The following is a 20,298-nucleotide window of genomic DNA, read 5'->3' on the forward strand; positions in this document are numbered from 1 at the left end:
CGCAGACGTCATCGGCGCGTTCACGTGTGCTCACCTCCTGTCTGTAAACAGCAAGAATGGCAAACTTCTCTGCTGACAACCTGTACAGGAGGCACAACACGAAAGGCATCTTTTATAACAACAACAGCAAAAACTGCCTGGATCAGCAAAGAGCAAAAACCCAAATGAACATCGCTAACTTTACTGCTTTACCACGAGATGCAAACAGCTGCAGGAGGCAAAGGGTCTGAAAGGGTCGTTACACTGTTTATTTTGGTAAGGTAGGTACGCGATATGTTTGTATTGAGATGGATTCAGATATTCTACTTTGGTGAAACATTGTGTTGCTTATGACATTTGTGTTCGTTTACGGATTAGTGTAACGATATAGATATACGTCTACATTTAAACTAATTCTGATGTAAACCAGTTGGTTATGTTGGTTATTTTGGAAGTGTTATTCATTTTGTACTGCAAAGTTTTCTCATTGGTGAATGAGACGAGAGATGTGACCATCTGATCTGTGCATGTTCATGTGTTCAAGAGCCGTGACTTTGGTTGGCGATTTGACTTGAGGGTGGGATCTTGATTTCATTGCTAGGCGGCTTCCGTTAGCATTTTTCAAAATGTGAAACCTTAAAAAATGTATGGATGAATCCGAATAGAAGATTGGCATTACTGAGGACAGGTGTTCAGACAGGTTTCTGACAAACAGCGGATCTTACAAAAAGCCTCCGTGGGCTTACAAAACGTAAAGGACTTTCAGTTTAACGAGAGTCGCGTCACACAGGATCATGACTACTGTAATGGGCAGATCACACATAGGTAATAGACCATAGCAAAGTGCGGTCTGATGCGCACTTGCGAAAAGGGTGCATTAACCCTCATGTGGTGTTCATATTTCTGTTACTTAGACAATGTTTGTGGGTCTAGTGGACCCACTGTATTATTCGTATCTTTAAACCAATGCAGTCATACAAATGTATGTAATATTGTTTACAGATGATTACTTTAGCCTTATTGCAAGTAATATAGACAGAATTTTTGGTTAATGTTTGTCATTTACCACTGGTAGAGGACTATTTATAGATTAAAGTGCTATTCGTTTTTGTGATAATATGAAATAAGAGAAGAAAATTCTATTTTCCTCCAGATGTTAATCTAAAATAAGTATTTTCGTCACTTTTTCATCTCAAATAAGTTTTTCATCACTTTTATGTTTAATTCTTTGAACTTAGTTTGAAATTGTACACATTTGTGTCCGTCTGCACAGCACAAGCCCCATCTGAAAAGATGCGGTATCATAACACATCATCCACACTGAACACATAATCTGTTCATGCCAGCTTACACAACACATAAGACAAAGATTTTTACTGTGTAGCTGTGTTGCATATGCATTTCTTGCATTTTATTGACGTATACTGTGTCTTCCTGTCCATGTTATGTCCACACACACTGCAGTACAATGTGTTGCTTTTAGCTACAACCTAAAATGATGAAAATGCTTAGATATGAAATTTTACTTTCTCTATTTCTCACTCTCTCTCACACACTCATACACACACAAACACACACACACACACACACACACACACACACACACACACACACACACACACACCATAGGTTTTGTGGTAAACTCATGGTTTTACAAATGGTAATCAATACACCAATTTATCATGATTACTACACTTTTACTATAATACAACCATGGTTATTTTTTGTAAGTGATATAATGGTAAAATGTAGAATGGTTCCTTTTAGACAAAATGTAAAGTGTTTGGGACAGTGGGGGCAGACAAGTGTTTATGCATGATATATAACATGTTGTATCCTTGCGCTGTTACAGCAAGTGCAGAAGGACAAAACTCTGCCATGCATCCATCCACATGTACAGACATATATACAAACACACTCATGCACTCACAGGAGTCCCAGATAGGAGAAAAACAGAGTAAAGTTACATAGCACATTCAATTTTCACTCTCTTATTACCCCCGGGTCCAGTGGACCCGAACACCACATATGTAATATAAATGTGTAGGGGGTTGTACGGTGTACAGTCATTACAAAGTTGATTATTTTTATGTTCTTTATAGAAAATGAGCCAAGGCCAATGAATTTGAGGTTGAAACTAATTGCATAATTTTTCTTTTGGTAAACATTAAAAACGGGTCCCACAGACCCGAACACCACACAAGGGTTAAGTGCACTTATGATCACCCCTGGAGAGCACCATTAGAGAATCGGGACACCCTATGGTCTTGCACCCGTTAGCGAGAGCGCGCATACGAGGGGCACAAGGGCAGAAGTGCGTATATTGGGACAGGGCCATAATGGTGGCAGTTGGAGGCACCTTTTCTATTTATTTTCTATGGGCAGTGAGCGTTATGCAAATATTTGATTGACAGAACAGCTGCCTTGGTGGTTGCCTAGCTATTGTAAGATTGAAAATATAGGAATTCATTACTCTGTCACAACCCTCACTTTGGTCCTGTACCATCTGCATTCCTGTGCTTCCCACATTTTTTTGCAATCATAACTGCGCTCATTTCTGTCGTTGGTATAAGTTGCAGAAGGGTGGTATTTGACAAGAAATTTAACCTTTTACACCATCATCCTGTTAACATTTCTCAGTCATTTCGGTGTTCCTACAAACTGACCCACTGTAGTGAATCCTCCCTTACACTTTTTTCTCTTTTCTAAGGTCAAATAAATAAAGGCAGTGCGGTCCACCTCGCGTTTTTGACTGTGCGATCGGCCCCTTACATTATAACCAGTTGTTTTAAATAGCCTACTCAGATCAGTACTCTTCTGGCACCAACAAATATGTCACATTTAAAGTCAATCAAATTAACTTCTTACACATTCAGATGCTTGTTGTGAACTTTATTTTTCACAATATGTTTTTTTAAGCAATAAAGTATTTATAAAGGAAATACAATAATCAACAATTAAACTTTAAAGGTTGTGAAAATAACAAAATATAACCTAGCAAATTTTAGGTATATAAGGAACTGTTTGCCAACACCTGTAGCTAAGCTATACATGAATGTTATGATAATTCCACACTTAACATATTGTATGACTAGCTGGACCCAGGTATGTAGCACAACACTAAGGCCAATTTTAACACTTTACAAACAAGCTCTTAAAGTCTTAGATTAAAAAAAAACAAATTTTATCATCACTGTAACATTCTTAACAAATAGAGTCTACTTAGTTGGGAAAATATTTTAAAATATAATGATGCATGCCTCATTTTTAAAATCATTAATGGTAATGTCCCACTTCCAATTTGTACTTTTATAAAGCAAAAGTTAATTGGCAGCAGAACTACTGTGTAGTCCCTCTTAGGTTTAGTTCCTTTGGTCAATTATGTTTTTCTGTGAGAGCATCTACATTATGGAACCAATTGCCAGAGGACATTAGAAATTCCACCTCATACCATACATTCAAAAACTATCTTAAGGATTGGCTCCTGTGTACACAAAGATGTGAGCATTTTTCATAATAATTTATATATGCTTGTATTTACATTTTAGCTTTATATAAACTATGGTATATTATGTATGACTGATAGATGGTAATTTTATTAATTTCCCAACAGTTGTATGGCTGTCTGGTAATATGTTTTAGGTTTTATGATTTTATGTCTAATGTAGCCAGTATTATGGCAGTATGTATATTAATTTTTCTGTGATTTAAAATATTTCGTTTTTAGCTACTATGTGCATATAACATCTTGCCAAATGGACTACAGTTGAAAATTAGCCTGCTGGCTAATACTGGTACATTTACAGAAATGTTTATTAATGTGCACTGTCCTTAAATAAAATGAACTAAACTAAACTAAACTAAACTAAACTAAGCTAAACTAAGCTAAACTAAACTAAACTAAGCTAAGCTAAACTAAACTAAATCTTATTTCATCACATTAGGCAAGGCAAGGCAAGTTTATTTGTATAGCACATTTCATACACAGAGGTCATTCAAAGTGCTTTACATAGAAATGAGAAAACAATATATAAAAGAGAAAAAAGAAAATGTAAAAATAATAGATACACAATAAAATCACAATAAAAACGAAGATACATGAGAATTTAGAATAACAGTTAAAGAAAATAAATGTGATTTTAATAAAAACACTTTAAAATGTTAAAAAGAATAAAACAGAAGTAAAAGTGACTTGAGTTAAAAGTGCAGTCAGTGTGAAGCAGCACAGTGCTCATTCAGTAAATGCAGAGTTAAACAGATGTGTTTTTAATCTAGATTTAAAAGTGTTTACTGTTGAAGCACATCTGATCTCGTCTGAAAGCTGATTCCAGCTAGAGGTGGCATAATAACTAAATGCTGATGCACCTTGTTTTGAATGAACCCTTGGGATTTCTAACTGACCGGATCCTAATGATCTGAGTAATCTTTTAGGTTTATATACAGTTAGCATATCTGTTATGTATTTGGGTCCTAAGCCATGAAGTGATTTATAAATGAGTAACAATACTTTAAAATCTATTCTAAATGTAACAGGAAGCCAGTGTAAGGACCTGAGGACTGGAGTAATGTGCTCAGATTTTTTGGTTCTGGTCAGAATTCTGGCAGCAGTGTTTTGTATGAGCTGCAGCTGTCTAATGGTCTTTTTGGGGATCCCCGTAAGAAGTCCATTGCAGTAATCCACCCTGCTGGTGATGAAAGCATGAACAAGTTTCTCTAAGTCCCGTCTTGATACAAAACAGCTAATTCTGGCAATATTTCTGAGATGGTAGTAAGCTGATTTGCTTATTGCTTTCACATGACTACTGAAATTAAGGTCAGACTCTAAAATTACACCAAGATTTCTGACTTTATTTTGTGTCTTTATACCCCTAGAGTCAAGGTATGTGTTAACTTTGAGAGTTTCATCTTTATTTCCAAATACAATGACTTCAGTTTTGTCTTTGTTTAACTGGAGGAAGTTTTGACGCATCCAACAGTTAATTTCATCAATGCATTTACATAGAGAGTCAATGGGGCTGTAGTCATTAGGTGACAGGGCTAAGTATATCTGGGTGTCATCTGTATAGCTGTGGTAAGCAATTTGGTTCTTTTTCATTATTTGACCAAGTGGGAGCATATACAAATTGAACAGAAGCGATGCAAGAATTGAACCCTGTGGGACTCCACATGTCATGGATGTCCACTCAGATTTATGGTTACCTATGTTCACATAGTAACCTCTTCCTTGTAGGTATGATTTAAACCATTTGAGGACCATCCCAGAGAGCCCTACCCAGTTTTCCAGTCTATGTAAGAGTATGGTGTGATCTACTGTGTCAAAGGCAGCACTAAGATCTAGTAGCACCAGCACTGATATTTTACCTGAATCAGAGTTTAAGCGAATATCATTTATTATCTTTATGAGCACTGTCTCTGTGCTGTGATGCTGACGGAAACCAGATTGAAAATTGTCCAGATAGCCATTTGAGTTTAAGAATTTGTTCAGCTGATTAAAAACCACCTTTTCAATGATCTTGCCTATAAACGGAAGATTTGAGATTGGTCTGTAGTTGCTAAGTATGGTTTTGTCTAGGTTACTCTTTTTTAGGAGAGGCTTAACAACTGCTGTTTTTAATGACTCTGGAAAGGTGCCTGTGATCAGAGAGGTATTTACTATTTTTAAGAGGTCAGTTTCTAAGCAGTTAAGTACCTTTTTGATAAAAGATGTGGGGAGTGTGTCAAGGCTGCTAGTTGATGCTTTAAGATGTTGTACTGTTTCTTCCAAGGTTTTTATATCAATTATGTCAAATTCTGAGAGAATGGCTAATTTCTGAGGTTGTTGCAATGATATCTGACTGATCACAGTACAATATGAGGCCGTATTGATTGCCATTCTGATATTACTGATCTTCTCAGAGAAAAAGGTTGCAAACTCATTGCATTTGTTGTCAGAGAGCATTTCACTAGGAACTTGATTTGGAGGGTTTGTTAGTCTCTCTACAGTAGCAAAAAGAGTGCGAGTGTTGTTTATGTTTTTGTTTATAATGTTTGAAAAGAAGGTATGTCTAGCTGTGCCTAGTTCTACATTGAAAGCACGAAGACTGTCTTTATAGATGCTATAATGTACTTCAAGTTTTGTTTTCCGCCACATACGTTCAGCTTTTCTGCATGTTCTTTTCATGTGCTGTACTGCTGTTGTGTTTCTCCAGGGTGCTTTACGTCTGCCAGTGATCACCTTGACCTTTACTGGAGCTATACCATCAATGGCATCTTTAACTTTTATGTTAAAGTTTTCAAGGAGAACATCAACAGAGTCTGCCGATATGTTTGGCAACATTGATATAGCATTCATAAATACCTCACTGGTGTTCTCATTTATGAACCTTTTTTTAACATAGACAGATCTAGCATCAGTGGCAGGACAGATCAATAAATCAAAGTAAAAACAGAAATGTTCAGATAGGGCTTCATCCTTGATTACAGTGGATGAAATGTTTAGACCCTTGCTAATGAGCAGATCAAGAGTGTGTCCCCGATTGTGTGTAGGACCTTGCACGTGCTGGGTCAGATCAAATGTGTTTAAAACATTTAACAGTTCAATTGCAGCATTGTTTTCTGCATTGTCTATATGAATATTAAAATCTCCAGCAATAACAAAATAATCAAATTCAGAGGAAATTGTTGATAATAGTTCTGTGAATTCATCAACAAATGCTGAGGTGTATTTGGGAGGTCTATAAATAATTGTAAACAGAATGCGTGGTGTACCTTTTAAAGCAATACACAAATATTCAAAAGACTGGTAATCACCAAGTAACACTTGCTTGCATTGAAAGGCATCTTTGAATAAAGCAGCTATTCCTCCACCTCTTCTAATAGCTCTACAGACATTTATAAAGGTAAAGTTGGGTGGGGCTGATTCATTGAGGACTGTAGCACTGCAACTGTCATCTAACCAAGTTTCATTTAGAAACATAAAGTCCAGGTTGTTAGTGGTGATAAGATCATTAACTAAAAAGGATTTGTTCTTTAGTGAACGGATGTTCAGAAGTGCTAACTTAACAGTTACTGGTTTTGGCACTGTATCAATCTCAGAATGACGTATAATAGGCAGTAGATTAGATAGAATTGCTGTGCGGCTGGAGACGGCCTTCATCTTTCTATCACATGTCAGGACAGAGATAGGGAAAGCTAAAGGGACATCGGGCACCCGCTTGTTCTTAAAATATTTATGATTGTTACTGCTGACGTAGCGGGAACCCAACACACATCAGTTACCAGTGCTGTTTGCAGATGAGGGCTGGTGTGGTCCCTGACGTTGAGGCAGAGGTCGGAGTGCTCTCTCAGATGGAGGGGGAGGGCAGGCTGGGCCCGAAGGCTTTGGTGGTTGAGGAGCCCGCCGCTTCTTGGTTGATATTTGGGGACTCGCAGCAATAGAGTGGGAGAGCTTTGTTCCAGCAGATACCAGTTTCTCCATTTTCTCTGAAAAGCCCAGAAGTGGTGATGTTGGAGAGAGGGAGAGAGAGTGTGACGACATCAGCTGTGATTCTGGTGTTCCTGAAGGCTGGGAGGGAGTGTTATCATTCCTCTGGTCATTATCAACAGAAACGTCCTTGGGTGTTGATTCACAATCCAGCTGTAGCGAGGTCTGTAAGCAGGGCTCAGCCTGAGCTGTGTCTGTGAACAGTAGTTGTGACTGCAGAGTTTTATCCTTGTCATCTGAATGTCCATCCAGGTGCTGGTGTAAAATCATGAGGTCATTTCCGCTGTTCAGTAGTGGACTGGCAAACTCAGCTGATGGATGAAGCAAGGAGAAAAAGAAATAGACTTTAATCAACCAATAACCTAGTTTGTTTGGGTGGATACCATCTGTGTTAAAAAGTTGCCTTTGGCTCCAGAAAATATTGAAATTGTCAATGTAATTCAGTCCTCTCATGGTGCAGGTTTTTTGCAGCCATGAATTTAAACTTAGTAGCCGAGAAAACATATTTGTTCCCCGGGCTGGGAGAGGTCCACTGATGAAAGATTTAACTTTCAGTCTTGCAAGTGTTTCAAAAAGTTCATTGAAATCCACCTTAAGGAGCTCAGACTGCTCTTTCCGAATATCATTCTTTCCCACATGTATGACAATCCGACTGACAGACTTATGTTTCATCAGAATGTTGCCAAGTTCCTTGTTAACATCAGAAACCGTTGCACGAGGAAAACAGTATGTACGGGTAGCCTTGCTTTCAAAGTTTCTGATAATATTGTCACCCACTATCAGCGTGCTTGGCTCGGCTGCTGTCTGAGCGGAGCGCCGCTGCCTGTATGATATTGAGCGTCTGTTAGCTCTGTAAGCTACTGACTGATGTGATCTGTGTCCATTAACATTTGGGGATTCTTCACCCAAACTCATTAGTGCTTCAAATCTATTTTCAAGCCGTACAGGGGGTGGTAGAATACCAATATTGGCTACTCGAGTTGTACCCATATCTGGGGTAGATGTGTCACGGTCTTGTCAGACATCTGTGCTAGATGTAGGTCTGAGTGCATCTGACAGGACCGTGGCAGTATCATGTTCTGTGTGGGCGCATGTGGAATCACATGGTGTGTGTGGCTTCCACATGTTCCCGGTGTCTTGTTGCTGTCGTGATCTTGCCAGACCTTAGTATAAGTTCAGGTCTATGTTAGAGGGCAAGATCCCGACAGCATTGTGTCTACATGGGAACACGTGTGTTTCACATTATGTCTGTGTAACACGTGTTCCCAGTGTTTTGTGGCTGTCATGGTCTTGCCTGACTTTGGTTATTATCCAGGGGGCAAGACCAGGGCAGCATTGTGTTTACGTGGGAACACGTGTGGGTTTCACATCATGTATGTGTGACACGTGTTCCCAGTGTCTTGTCACTTTTACCCTACTCCCTTATGTACTCGTGTCTTAAGTGATTAATTATGTTCACCTGTTCCCCATTGATGTGCTGTCTATATAATGCCCTTGTGTTCTCTGTGTGGTGTGCGTGCGTTGTTGAAGTTTAGTGTTTCATGTATCTCAAGTGCTTTGTACCAGTTCCTGTTTTGTGTTCCATCACAGTCTTTGGTTTGTGTTTTATCATAGTCTTTAGTTATCCTTTGTTTTACCCCCACGTGGGTGTTTCTGTTATTCCTTTTCGTAAATAAATCATAGTTATATTTTTATACATCTTTGCGTTTGGGTTCGTCTTTTACTTTCCACAATCCGGTGTTAAACCGTACGTGACATAACGCACGCACCTAAACAGAACCCAGCGAAGATGTTTGCCGGTAGCCGCCTGGCGATACGGGGAAGAGGTTCACGTCCCGCATACGAGTCGGGTTACGAATTCTATGACCCACTCGTATGCGGACCCGAAGTTTACGCCAGGCGGCGACCAACCGGACCTGCTGGATCCCGCCAGACTCAGGCCAGCTTGAGGGGCATTAGGACCGGGGCTATCCGGCTGGAGAGGTCGACTCCCGTCTCCCCGGTGCTGGAGACTACTCCCGGGGCCAGTCTCGGTCCTGCACTCCCTGCGTCGAGACGGAGGAGGAAGAGGACGAAGAGGGCCTCGGAATCGGCGCAGCCGGAGACTCGTCATCCACCGGTGCAGCCGGAGACACGTCATCCACCGGTGCAGCCGGAGACACGTCACCCGCCGGTGCAGCCGGAGACACGTCACCCGCCGGTGCAGCCGGAGACACGTCACCCGCCGGTGCAGCCGGAGACACGTCACCAATCGGCGCAGCCGGAGACACGACACCCGCCGGTGCAGCCGGAGACACGACACCCGCCGGTGCAGCCGGAGACACGACACCCGCCGGTGCAGCCGGAGACTCGTCACCCGCCGGTGCAGCCGGAGACTCGTCACCCGCCGGTGCAGCCGGAGACACGTCACCCGCCGGTGCAGCCGGAGACTCGTCACCCGCCGGTGCAGCCGGAGACTCGTCACCCGCCGGTGCAGCCGGAGACTCGTCACCCGCCGGTGCAGCCGGAGACTCTTCACCCGCCGGTGCAGCCGGAGACTCGTCACCCGCCGGTGCAGCCGGAGACTCGTCACCCGCCGGTGCAGCCGGGGACACGTCACACGCCGGTGCAGCCGGGGACACGTCACACGCCGGTGCAGCCGGGGACACGTCACACGCCGGTGCAGCCGGAGACTCGTCACACGCCGGCGCAGCCGGAGTCACGTCACCCGCCGGCGCAGCCAGGGACACGTCACCAGCCGGCATTTCAGCTGGGGGACTTTAAGACTCATGCGCACTCTGGACATTTTGTTCCCCCTGCTTTTTCCCCACCTCCCCTTCATCATGTATTGTTTTTGTTACACCACCCCAACCCATTTGTTACATATGTTTGTCTTCCAATGTTGTTTATTGTAATGTTGTCGTGGGTGTCATCTATAGTACAGTCTTTCGTTCCTCGTGTTTAATGTTTTTGTTTGTTTGTGACGTCTTGTATCCGTCTTTGAAGAAGGGGGTACTGTCACGGTCTTGTCAGACATCTGTGCTAGATGTTGATCTGAGTGCATCTGACAGGACCGTGGCAGTATCATGTTCTGTGTGGGCGCATGTGGAATCACATGGTGTGTGTGGCTTCCACATGTTCCCGGTGTCTTGTTGCTGTCGTGATCTTGCCAGACCTTAGTATAAGTTCAGGTCTATGTTAGAGGGCAAGATCCCGACAGCATTGTGTCTACATGGGAACACGTGTGTTTCACATTATGTCTGTGTAACACGTGTTCCCAGTGTTTTGTGGCTGTCATGGTCTTGCCTGACTTTGGTTATTATCCAGAGGGCAAGACCAGGGCAGCATTGTGTTTACGTGGGAACACGTGTGGGTTTCACATCATGTATGTGTGACACGTGTTCCCAGTGTCTTGTCACTTTTACCCTACTCCCTTATGTACTCGTGTCTTAAGTGATTAATTATGTTCACCTGTTCCCCATTGATGTGCTGTCTATATAATGCCCTTGTGTTCTCTGTGTGGTGTGCGTGCGTTGTTGAAGTTTAGTGTTTCATGTATCTCAAGTGCTTTGTACCAGTTCCTGTTTTGTGTTCCATCACAGTCTTTGGTTTGTGTTTTATCATAGTCTTTAGTTATCCTTTGTTTTACCCCCACGTGGGTGTTTCTGTTATTCCTTTTCGTAAATAAATCATAGTTATATTTTTATACATCTTTGCGTTTGGGTTCGTCTTTTACTTTCCACAATCCGGTGTTAAACCGTACGTGACAAGATGATGCTAATGCAGCAATTTGTGACACTCGTGACAGTCTAATGTCTTGAGCACTTTTGGGTCTCGCACCCTGTTTATGCCATCGGTTTGTGTCCTCAATTACTTTAGGTTTCTCTGAGCTCACTATGACCTGTTTATAAGCATTAGGTTCACAGGACTCACCAGCTTTATGTTGAGAAGGACCACGATGAAGCTCCGCTGTATGTTCTGGCAGGGTCGGCAGCGCCACAAGTAACTTTGTTTCGAGAACCGCAATCTTTTGTAAAAGTCTGTGGCAGTTTGAGCAGCAGGTGGATTGAGATCCAAAAGAAGGCATTTTTTCTTCTTTTCTTCTGTTTGAGTGTGGGCAGCTGTGTTGTCCTGTTTTAGGATTGTCAGCTGCCGGCAATAGCAGACTGGTAGACTGCTATGATAGAAACCCCAAGTTGTTGAATATTCCAAATATCAATATAGTTCCAGGAATTTGTAGTTTTAGTTTGAGAGCCCAATTGTTTAGTTTGAGCACTGTGCTGAACTGCTGGTAGTTGAATCAAAAGATAAAAGCGAAAAAGCAAAAGCGCAAAGCACAGAGCACAAGTAAAAGCGTCTGAACAGTAGCAAAGCAGGAAGTCACTCCTATTAGAAAGAATAATTTCAAAATAAGCAATTAAAACAAGTGCAGTGCTAGTCCTTCATTAGTTTTATAAAAAAACAACATTAGATAACAGATATGACAAAGCAAATGTTAAAGCTATAGTATAGAAACTTTTAAGATTAGTAATTGTGCATTGTGGAGACATCCTAGAAGATGGTGCAGGCACACAGGAGTGAAACCAGAAGTATTATCAAACAACCAGTCAGACCTGGAGCTCCGGACACTCGCACTAATTCTGGAGCCTTTTTGTCTGTGAATAGGATTAAGTGCATGATTAAGTTACAAATAAAATAAAACAGTCATTATATTTCTGTAAACGTAGCGTTAAGGATATTAAAGCAAATGTTTACCTGCATTTCTATCAGACAAGACGAAAGGACCCATGGATATAGAAGAACTGTCATGGAAGTCCAGAGACCTGCCGACTCTCTGGTGATATCCAGAGCCACAGTGCTAAAAGATTGAAAATATTACATCAGATAATCATATACAGTCTTGTTCAAAATAATAGCAGTACAATGTGACTAACCAGAATAATCAAGGTTTTTAGTATATTTTTTATTGCTACGTGGCAAACAAGTTACCAGTAGGTTCAGTAGATTCTCAGAAAACAAACAAGACCCAGCACCCACGACATGCACGCCCCCAAGGCTGCGCAATTGGGCAATTAGTTGAAAGGGGTGTGTTCAAAAAAACAGCAGTGTCTACCTTTGACTGTACAAACTCAAAACTATTTTGTACAAACATTTTTTTTTCTGGGATTTAGCAATCCTGTGAATCACTAAACTAATATTTAGTTGTATGAGCACAGTTTTTTAAAACTGCTTGACATGTGTGTGGCATGGAGTCAACCAACTTGTGGCACCTCTCAGCTGTTATTCCACTCCATGATTCTTTAACAACATTCCACAATTCATTCACATTTCTTGGTTTTGCTTCAGAAACAGCATTTTTGATATCACCCCACAAGTTCTCAATTGGATTAAGGTCTGGAGATTGGGCTGGCCACTCCATAACATTAATTTTGTTGTTTGGAACCAAGACTTTGCCCGTTTACTAGTGTGTTTTGGGTCATTGTCTTGTTGAAACAACCATTTCAAGGGCATGTCCTCTTCAGCATAGGGCAACATGACCTCTTCAAGTATTTTAACATATGCAAACTGATCCATGATCCCTGGTATGCGATAAATAGGCCCAACACCATAGTAGGAGAAACATGCCCATATCATGATGCTTCACTGTCTTCACTGTGTACTGTGGCTTGAATTCAGAGTTTGGGGGTCGTCTCACAAACTGCCTGTGGCCCTTGGACCCAAAAAGAACAATTTTACTTTCATCAGTCCACAAAATGTTCCTCCATTTCTATTTAGGCCAGTTGATGTGTTCTTTGGCAAATTGTAACCTCTTCTGCACATGCCTTTTTTTAACAGAGGGACTTTGTGGGGGATTCTTGAAAATAGATTAGCTTCACACAGACGTCTTCTAACTGTCACAGTACTTACAGGTAACTCCAGACTGTCTTTGATCATCCTGGAGGTGATCATTGGCTGAGCCTTTGCCATTCTGGTTATTCTTCTATCCATTTTGATGGTTGTCTTCCGTTTTCTTCCACGTCTCTCTGGTTTTGCTCTCCATTTTAAGGCATTGGAGATCATTTTAGCTCAACAGCCTATCATTTTTTGCACCCCTTTATAGGTTTTCCCCTCTCCAATCAACTTTTTAATCAAAGTACGCTGTTCTTCTGAACAATGTCTTGAACGACCCATTTTCTCAGCTTTCAAATGCATGTTCAACAAGTGTTGGCTTCATCCTTAAATAGGGGCCACCTGATTCACACCTGTTTCTTCACAAAATTGATGACCTCAGTGATTGAATGCCACACTGCTATTTTTTTGAACACACCCCCCTCAACCAACCGCCCAACTGCACAGCCCCAAGAGCGTGCACATCATGAACGCTGGGTCTTGTTTGTTTTCTGAGAATCTACTGAACCTACTGGTAACTTGTTTGCCACGTAGCAATAAAAAATATACTAAAAACCTTGATTATTCTGGTTAGTCACATTGTACTGCTATTATTTTGAACAAGACTGTAATTAAAATATTGATCCATACAATCAAAACACACATTGTATAGTATTACAGTTTTTTCGAATTGCTAACACACAATTTTGCAAACTAGTCTGGTTTTATCAAAAAACTTAACACAATTTACAAAACCACACACCCAAATAGCAAAATACCACATATATCCTGCAAAATGAAGCACTCCAACCTAAACTACATATAACATTATCAAAATCAAACTTTGACACAAATTGGAACACACTTCATTCATATTACCAGATTTTTGTCTAACCAACTACACATAGTCGGGCATAATGAAAAGTGCACTTTTCTTTAGTATGCTTTGCCATAATACTAAAATATGTATTAGATTGTTCACATGCACAGAAATATTTGCAGATACACACACATGCTGTTGAATTTTTTTATTTTTCACCAAACAAGTCACAACGTCTCGTCCACATCACAGGCAATATATTCCCTTGCCAGACATCGAGGTAAGAAGCACCTTGAGCGCCTTATTCATCCCTAAATTGCACCAACATCAATCTCATCACATGCCTCTTCCATAGACTGCAAAAGAGGTATGCGCACAAAGGGCTGCTGGTCATATACTTTCCATATAACTCTTCTATGGGGTTCAAAAATGCAGAGTATGGGGGGAGGTATTGCACGATAAATGTTTGGTAGTCAGCAAACCAGTTTTGGACTGGGGCTGCACGATGAAAGCTCACATTGTGCCATACTACAACATACCGGTTTCTTTGGTCTGCATCATTCATACACTCTGATGGTATGAGAATGTTGTGGAGTCTTTCTAGAAATGTGAGAATATGGGCTGTGTTGTATGTTCCAAGGTTGGCATGACGGTGGAGGACACCATCCATATTGGAGATGGCAGCACACATTGTGATGTTCCCACCACGTTAGCCAGGATCATCTATAATGGCTCTGTGGCCAATGACGTTCCCGTGGTCTTTTCTAGTGCTTACATCCTGATTGAAGTGTTAACAATTAACTATTCAGGTGTTTGGGCAGGTGGCACATATATTGGCCATATAGCTTGTGTAGTGTTATTTTGAATGGTACTGTTTTGAAAAGGCAAACATGTGACTTTATGTCAGATTGTTGTTTCTTGTGCAGAGAACCGTGCTCAGTGCTTTTAAAAAGTGCCATTGTGAATTGCAAAATGTGTGTAAAGCAGAAAATGTGTTTAGACTTTTGGAGACTTGAGAAGAGGTGTTGCTCTCTGTGTGTCAGTTTAAATAGTTGTGCTGGTCATGTCATTTTAGTGTGTTAGCAATTGGAAAAAACTGTAAAATTATTAAAACTCATTAGTATTAATATTAATTGATGCAAAATATAATAGTTTTTACATAACCTATTTTTTCTTCAAAAGACATTTGTATTTTGGGGGGTGCAATATAATTTAATCTTCTAATGTTAAATAACGTGATAGATAATGTGAACCGAACAGCTGTAAACTTTGTAAGTTTCATGTGACCAATTTTTTTATTCTTTGGTTCTAGCGCCCTCAAGTGACGTAAGACACGCAGCCCCAAACTTACATTTACATTCAAAATAGTAACAGTTTCTCTTCTCTGGTGAGTGATCGTGATTAAACCTGAGGAGACTTTTACACGTTTTTACACACAGTTTAGTGTATATTACCTGCACGTGTGCTTTTATATTCCGGTAAGTAACACTTTTCATTAGTTTAATCATTATGAGTGCTTTATTAGAAGATTAACTTTACAAAATGTTGACCCACAATGATGTTGCAGTTTTCTTAGGTATGTTCAAGGGTGTAAGGGACCAAGCAGCCAGAGGCAAAAAGAACACAGGTTTTCCAAACAAAGAAGGTTTATTTTAAGGTCAAACCCATAAAAAATAGCAAATTAAATTTGAATAAAGAAATTCAAATCTGTGCTAACATAAACTAACAAACAAACTTAACACAAGAGTTCTAACCTGAACAAAAAAACCCACTCAAATGACACATGAGGGAACCTATATACACACCGGACTAGTCCATTACACACACACAGGGGATAACACAAAACACAATTTAAATAGATTTAAATAAATCCATTTTACAAAAAATGTAAACCAAAGCAAATAGGTTAAATAACACAATTCAAAATATATTATCAAAATAGACCATTAGCCAATATGCAAATTATATCAGACAAAATCAACAAACCATCCTACATTCCCCCCAGCTAATTTCCAACATGGAATACTCCAGGAACTTAAAAGATGGTCGTTGTTGCCAGCCGGTCCTCTATAGACACGGACTTCCACAGGCATTCCACACAGCACTAAGCAGCAACACGTCTCCACTCCTCATACAGGTAACTTAAACTCAAAGAAATAAACATTAGCAAAATGGAAATAAACCACTAACTAGGAAGTGTGCACCCAAACTAGTTGGTGGTAAGAAAGAATGCAAATGAAAAATAAACTTAAACAAAACAACTGTGTCTGTCATTTTCATTTATGGTCCTATAATATGAAGTGATCTGTAACAAATATTGCATTAAATACTAAAGAAACAAATTATGTAAACAGAAATGTGAATGTATGTCATGTAGTTACCGCTCTAATGTGTGGCTGCATCAATGGCCATCACAAAGGGCATTAGGTAATTTGTCAAATTTATAGTAGATAATGTAAAGTCTTAATCCAAGAATGCTTGTGACACATAGACAGCAGTAAAGTATTTTGTGTTCTGTATATATATGTAAACTTACAGCTGAGCAGTGATTGTTGGCCAGAATACAAAGATGAACAGCACAGTGCAGGTAAACTTTAGTGGAGTTTGAGTTAAAGATGAACATCTTGAAGGAGAAACGACTGGATGTTGAGACACCATTCTGAAGAAGCTTCACTGTGTTATCATGTGGATTTGGACACCTGAGAATAAGAAGGATTATGTATTTAACCCTTTAAATGTCTTTAAACACGTTACAGTAAACACAAAGAAATGTTTGTCTCTTACTCTCCAGTAATGAGATCCCAGCGCAGACTGTAATCTGGATCATTCACAGGTGTAGCCCAACATGTGTCAATCACTGTCACCAACTGTCGACTGTCAACCCCATCAACACGAACCTCAACAAAAATCTCCTGGTTGAGTTCTGCATTCACACTACCATTGAAGGGCTGAGAGAACCCAACATCATGATATGGGATCATTCGGACCTGATACATCCCTTGACCAACAAGATTCTTGTTCACAACACTGCACAAATAACAACATAGATAAGTTAAAATACGATATAGTTGTGTATTGTTATTCTGTATTGATTGCCTTTATACTAGGGCTGTCAAAATTAACGCGTTAATAACGCGTTAACGCAAATTCATTTTAACGCCACTAATTTTATTAACGGAGATTAACGCAACGCGCAATTTCTGTTTGACCCTTGGTCCAGCCCATAGTTGAATGAACAGAGACGCAGACAAATATGACTCTCTCTAAATGAGAGTTTTCATAGAAATAAGAACATTAAGCAAATCGTCTACCAAATCCAATGCTCTAAATGCTCGTTGGATATCTGATATGATCTTTATATATACGTCTGAGAGGTGTAACGTTACCGTCCTCCTTATGCTTAATCTATACAAAAATGCGTCTCAATTCATTTTGGTTTCGCTTTTATGCATGACTTATAAAATAGACTGCAGGACTTGCTTGATGTTAGAATAGTCATTAAGAGAGATAAAGTTCGGTACCTGATTAATGTTAAAGAGTTATTAAGAGCGACAAGACTCAAAAGCGATCCCCTCACGCTGACTGACTGATATCTGAAGCGCGTGCACACAGACGCGCGAGTGCGCGACCCGGATTTATAGACATCTACACAAAATTACAGTTTTACAAATATCTGTTTTGATAAGAATTCACGCAGGTAGGCTCTATAATCTGTTATGTTTTAAGTAAATGTTTGGTTAACTGTTGGGTAAAAATATCTGATGTGTAACATTATATTAGATCACTTAGATTTTAAGCAGTCTGTCTCAATGTCAATCAAACAAAATGAAAAAAAGTTGAACATACATTGATGATGTTTTTGCTTTGTGTGTGCTTAATCTATTAGTTTTACCAGTGATTTTAAGGTATTGATGTGGTAATATAATGTATGGATGTGGAAATTTTTGTGGTAATTTGACTCTTTCAACTTCAAACACGTGTAGTTCTGTCATATTTTGTTATATTTCAACAAATCATGCATTGTTCTATGTTTTAATAGAGAATGTCAAAATATGAACAACTATTTTTTTTAAATTTGCTAATTCCGACTCAACTTGCCAGCACAGGTCACAAATGATGCAGCAGCAAACAAAAATGGAGAAAGAAAAATTCATATACAAAACAATGGCTGGTGATTCTGTTAAAATGTAAACAGGCTGTTGTTAACATACATTTGTATATATGTCACAAGTCGGGGTGGACCCAGATGTAAGTAAGGTCACGCCCCTTTCTCCACCTCGAGGAGATTCCCAAAGCCACCCCAATGACCAGGCACACAAGGTAGACATAAATTAAAATATACTTTATTTAATTTATTTAAAAATAATAAATAGGGCAGGGAAAAAGGGGAACTTAAAATAACGGCCCCTCTAGGCTCTCTTCATAGCTCGGCATCTCAGCGTTCACGCTAGCTCTCCTTCTCTCCACAGACGTCTGCTGGGACACAAAGGCACAGTGAATCGTTTTCCAATGGTTTCTCTCACCTCGTCGCTGACTACAGCTTCTGGTACGTTGGGCTTTCCTGAACGGCTTGATATCTCAGCGGTCACGCTGGCTTTCTCTCTCTCTCCACAGATGACTGCTGGGACACAAAGGCACAGTGAGTCGGTTTCCAATGGCTCTCTCACCTCTGCGCTGACTACAGCTTTGGGTAGGTATGGCTCTCTGCCCAGCTTTCACGACACACTCCTCTTCCCTGTTGATTTGACAGTTTTAACAGGTTATGTTTCATTTAACAGGGTGGCGGACTTACGATGGCTGGCTACGCGATACGTCAACTGGACAGTGGTTTCCTAGGTGGCGCCGGGGCCAAAACCCTCTCGGCGAGCTCGTTGGTCTACAGAGGGGCGAGAACGTCACGCCGGCACACCGGGTCGAGCGCTGCCCTTTCCTCGAGACTCGTTGGTCGATCGAAAACTGGACCGGGGCGCCCTTTCGTCGAGACCTCGGGGCGGCGGATCTCCTTCGCCTCAAGCTCTGTGATGATAAAAAGACACAGGTAAGGTAGCAATATTATAGGTAATACTCACACACCGTCAATAGCACAGTTCTTCACCGCCACTCCTAAACTCAAGTCCGCCGAGCGTTTGGCTGGGAAAATACTTCGAGATGCCACTCCGTGATTTTAAGACTGAAACACACTCACAGCATAATCATGTACAGGTCTTACTCTAGGACCGTTTTTTCCTCTTCGTCGTCTCAAGAGCGAGTGACTGGAGGAGGGGGTACGTCAGACAAGACAACAACAATCCCACTGCAATACACAGCATTACACAGCACCACTTCAAGTGAAAATTTCTACATCCAAGACTCACCCACCACTCAGTGCACACAATAGACGCCCGTCTTCCTTTACTTCGCTCTGGACGAGAATATGGAGATGGTAACACGGCCTAGTGTTTATTTTCGTCACTGGAGTTGTTTCCACACAAAGACCCTTCGGCTCACCCACCGCGCTGGCTCAGGGGCAGGGCCGTCCACTCTCTTTCGGGAACACTCAGAGAAACATACAGGTCAAATACATGCACAACACTTCCATAAGAAGGTTCCGTTACTCACAACTGCTGTACTTTCTTCGTCCTAGGTTGCCTTCACGCTGTAATACTTCCAGATGCACAGACAGGGCGTTTTCCAGCCACCAACAACACTTTTCCACAGACATATACTCACAATGGTGCGTCTTTTCTTCGTTTCTTTCATCCAAGGTCAGTATTCGTTTAATTCTTCTACCTATAAGGTCTTCGGTATTTTCCTCAATGTAAGTCTATAATCCAAACGAGAGAGAGAGCAATACAGCAATCCAGAATAGCGTACCCGGTGAGCCCAACTCAGCGCTACGATACACATCGACAGACAGCGGATAGCATCAACGACTTCGGGGTGCTCCTTCTTAACAGAGGTGGGTAGTAACGAGTTACATTTACTTCGTTACATTTACTTGAGTACATTTTTTGGGTAACTAGTACTTTTAGAGTAAATTTAAGGATGGGTACTTTTTACTCTTACTCGAGTACATTTCCAATGAAAAACCTGTACTCTTACTTCGCTACATTCGGTGGCGTTACTACGCTACTTTCAAATGGTAATAATTAATGAATATATTTTATTTTTTAAGTTTATATGGCTTGCTCGAAAGTCTCGCGAGACGTTA

At 40.7% G+C, this 20,298-nt stretch overlaps 1 protein-coding gene across 1 annotated transcript; it reads right to left on the reverse strand.

Annotated features, from left to right (window-relative positions):
- Positions 1-11,971: 11,971 nt before the first annotated feature.
- LOC129420665 (uromodulin-like) lies at positions 11,972-17,131 on the reverse strand. Its single transcript, XM_073866521.1, has 4 exons — positions 16,893-17,131; positions 16,645-16,807; positions 12,176-12,278; positions 11,972-12,075 (listed from the first exon to the last, which is right to left on the reverse strand). The coding sequence occupies exons 1-4, from the start codon at positions 17,102-17,104 to the stop codon at positions 11,972-11,974; spliced, it is 582 nt and encodes a 193-aa protein (XP_073722622.1). The 5' UTR covers positions 17,105-17,131.
- Between the last annotated feature and the right edge of the window lie 3,167 nt (positions 17,132-20,298).

The sequence above is a fragment of the Misgurnus anguillicaudatus genome, chromosome 4 (assembly GCF_027580225.2).
Source record: "Misgurnus anguillicaudatus chromosome 4, ASM2758022v2, whole genome shotgun sequence".
Lineage (NCBI taxonomy): Eukaryota > Metazoa > Chordata > Actinopteri > Cypriniformes > Cobitidae > Misgurnus > Misgurnus anguillicaudatus.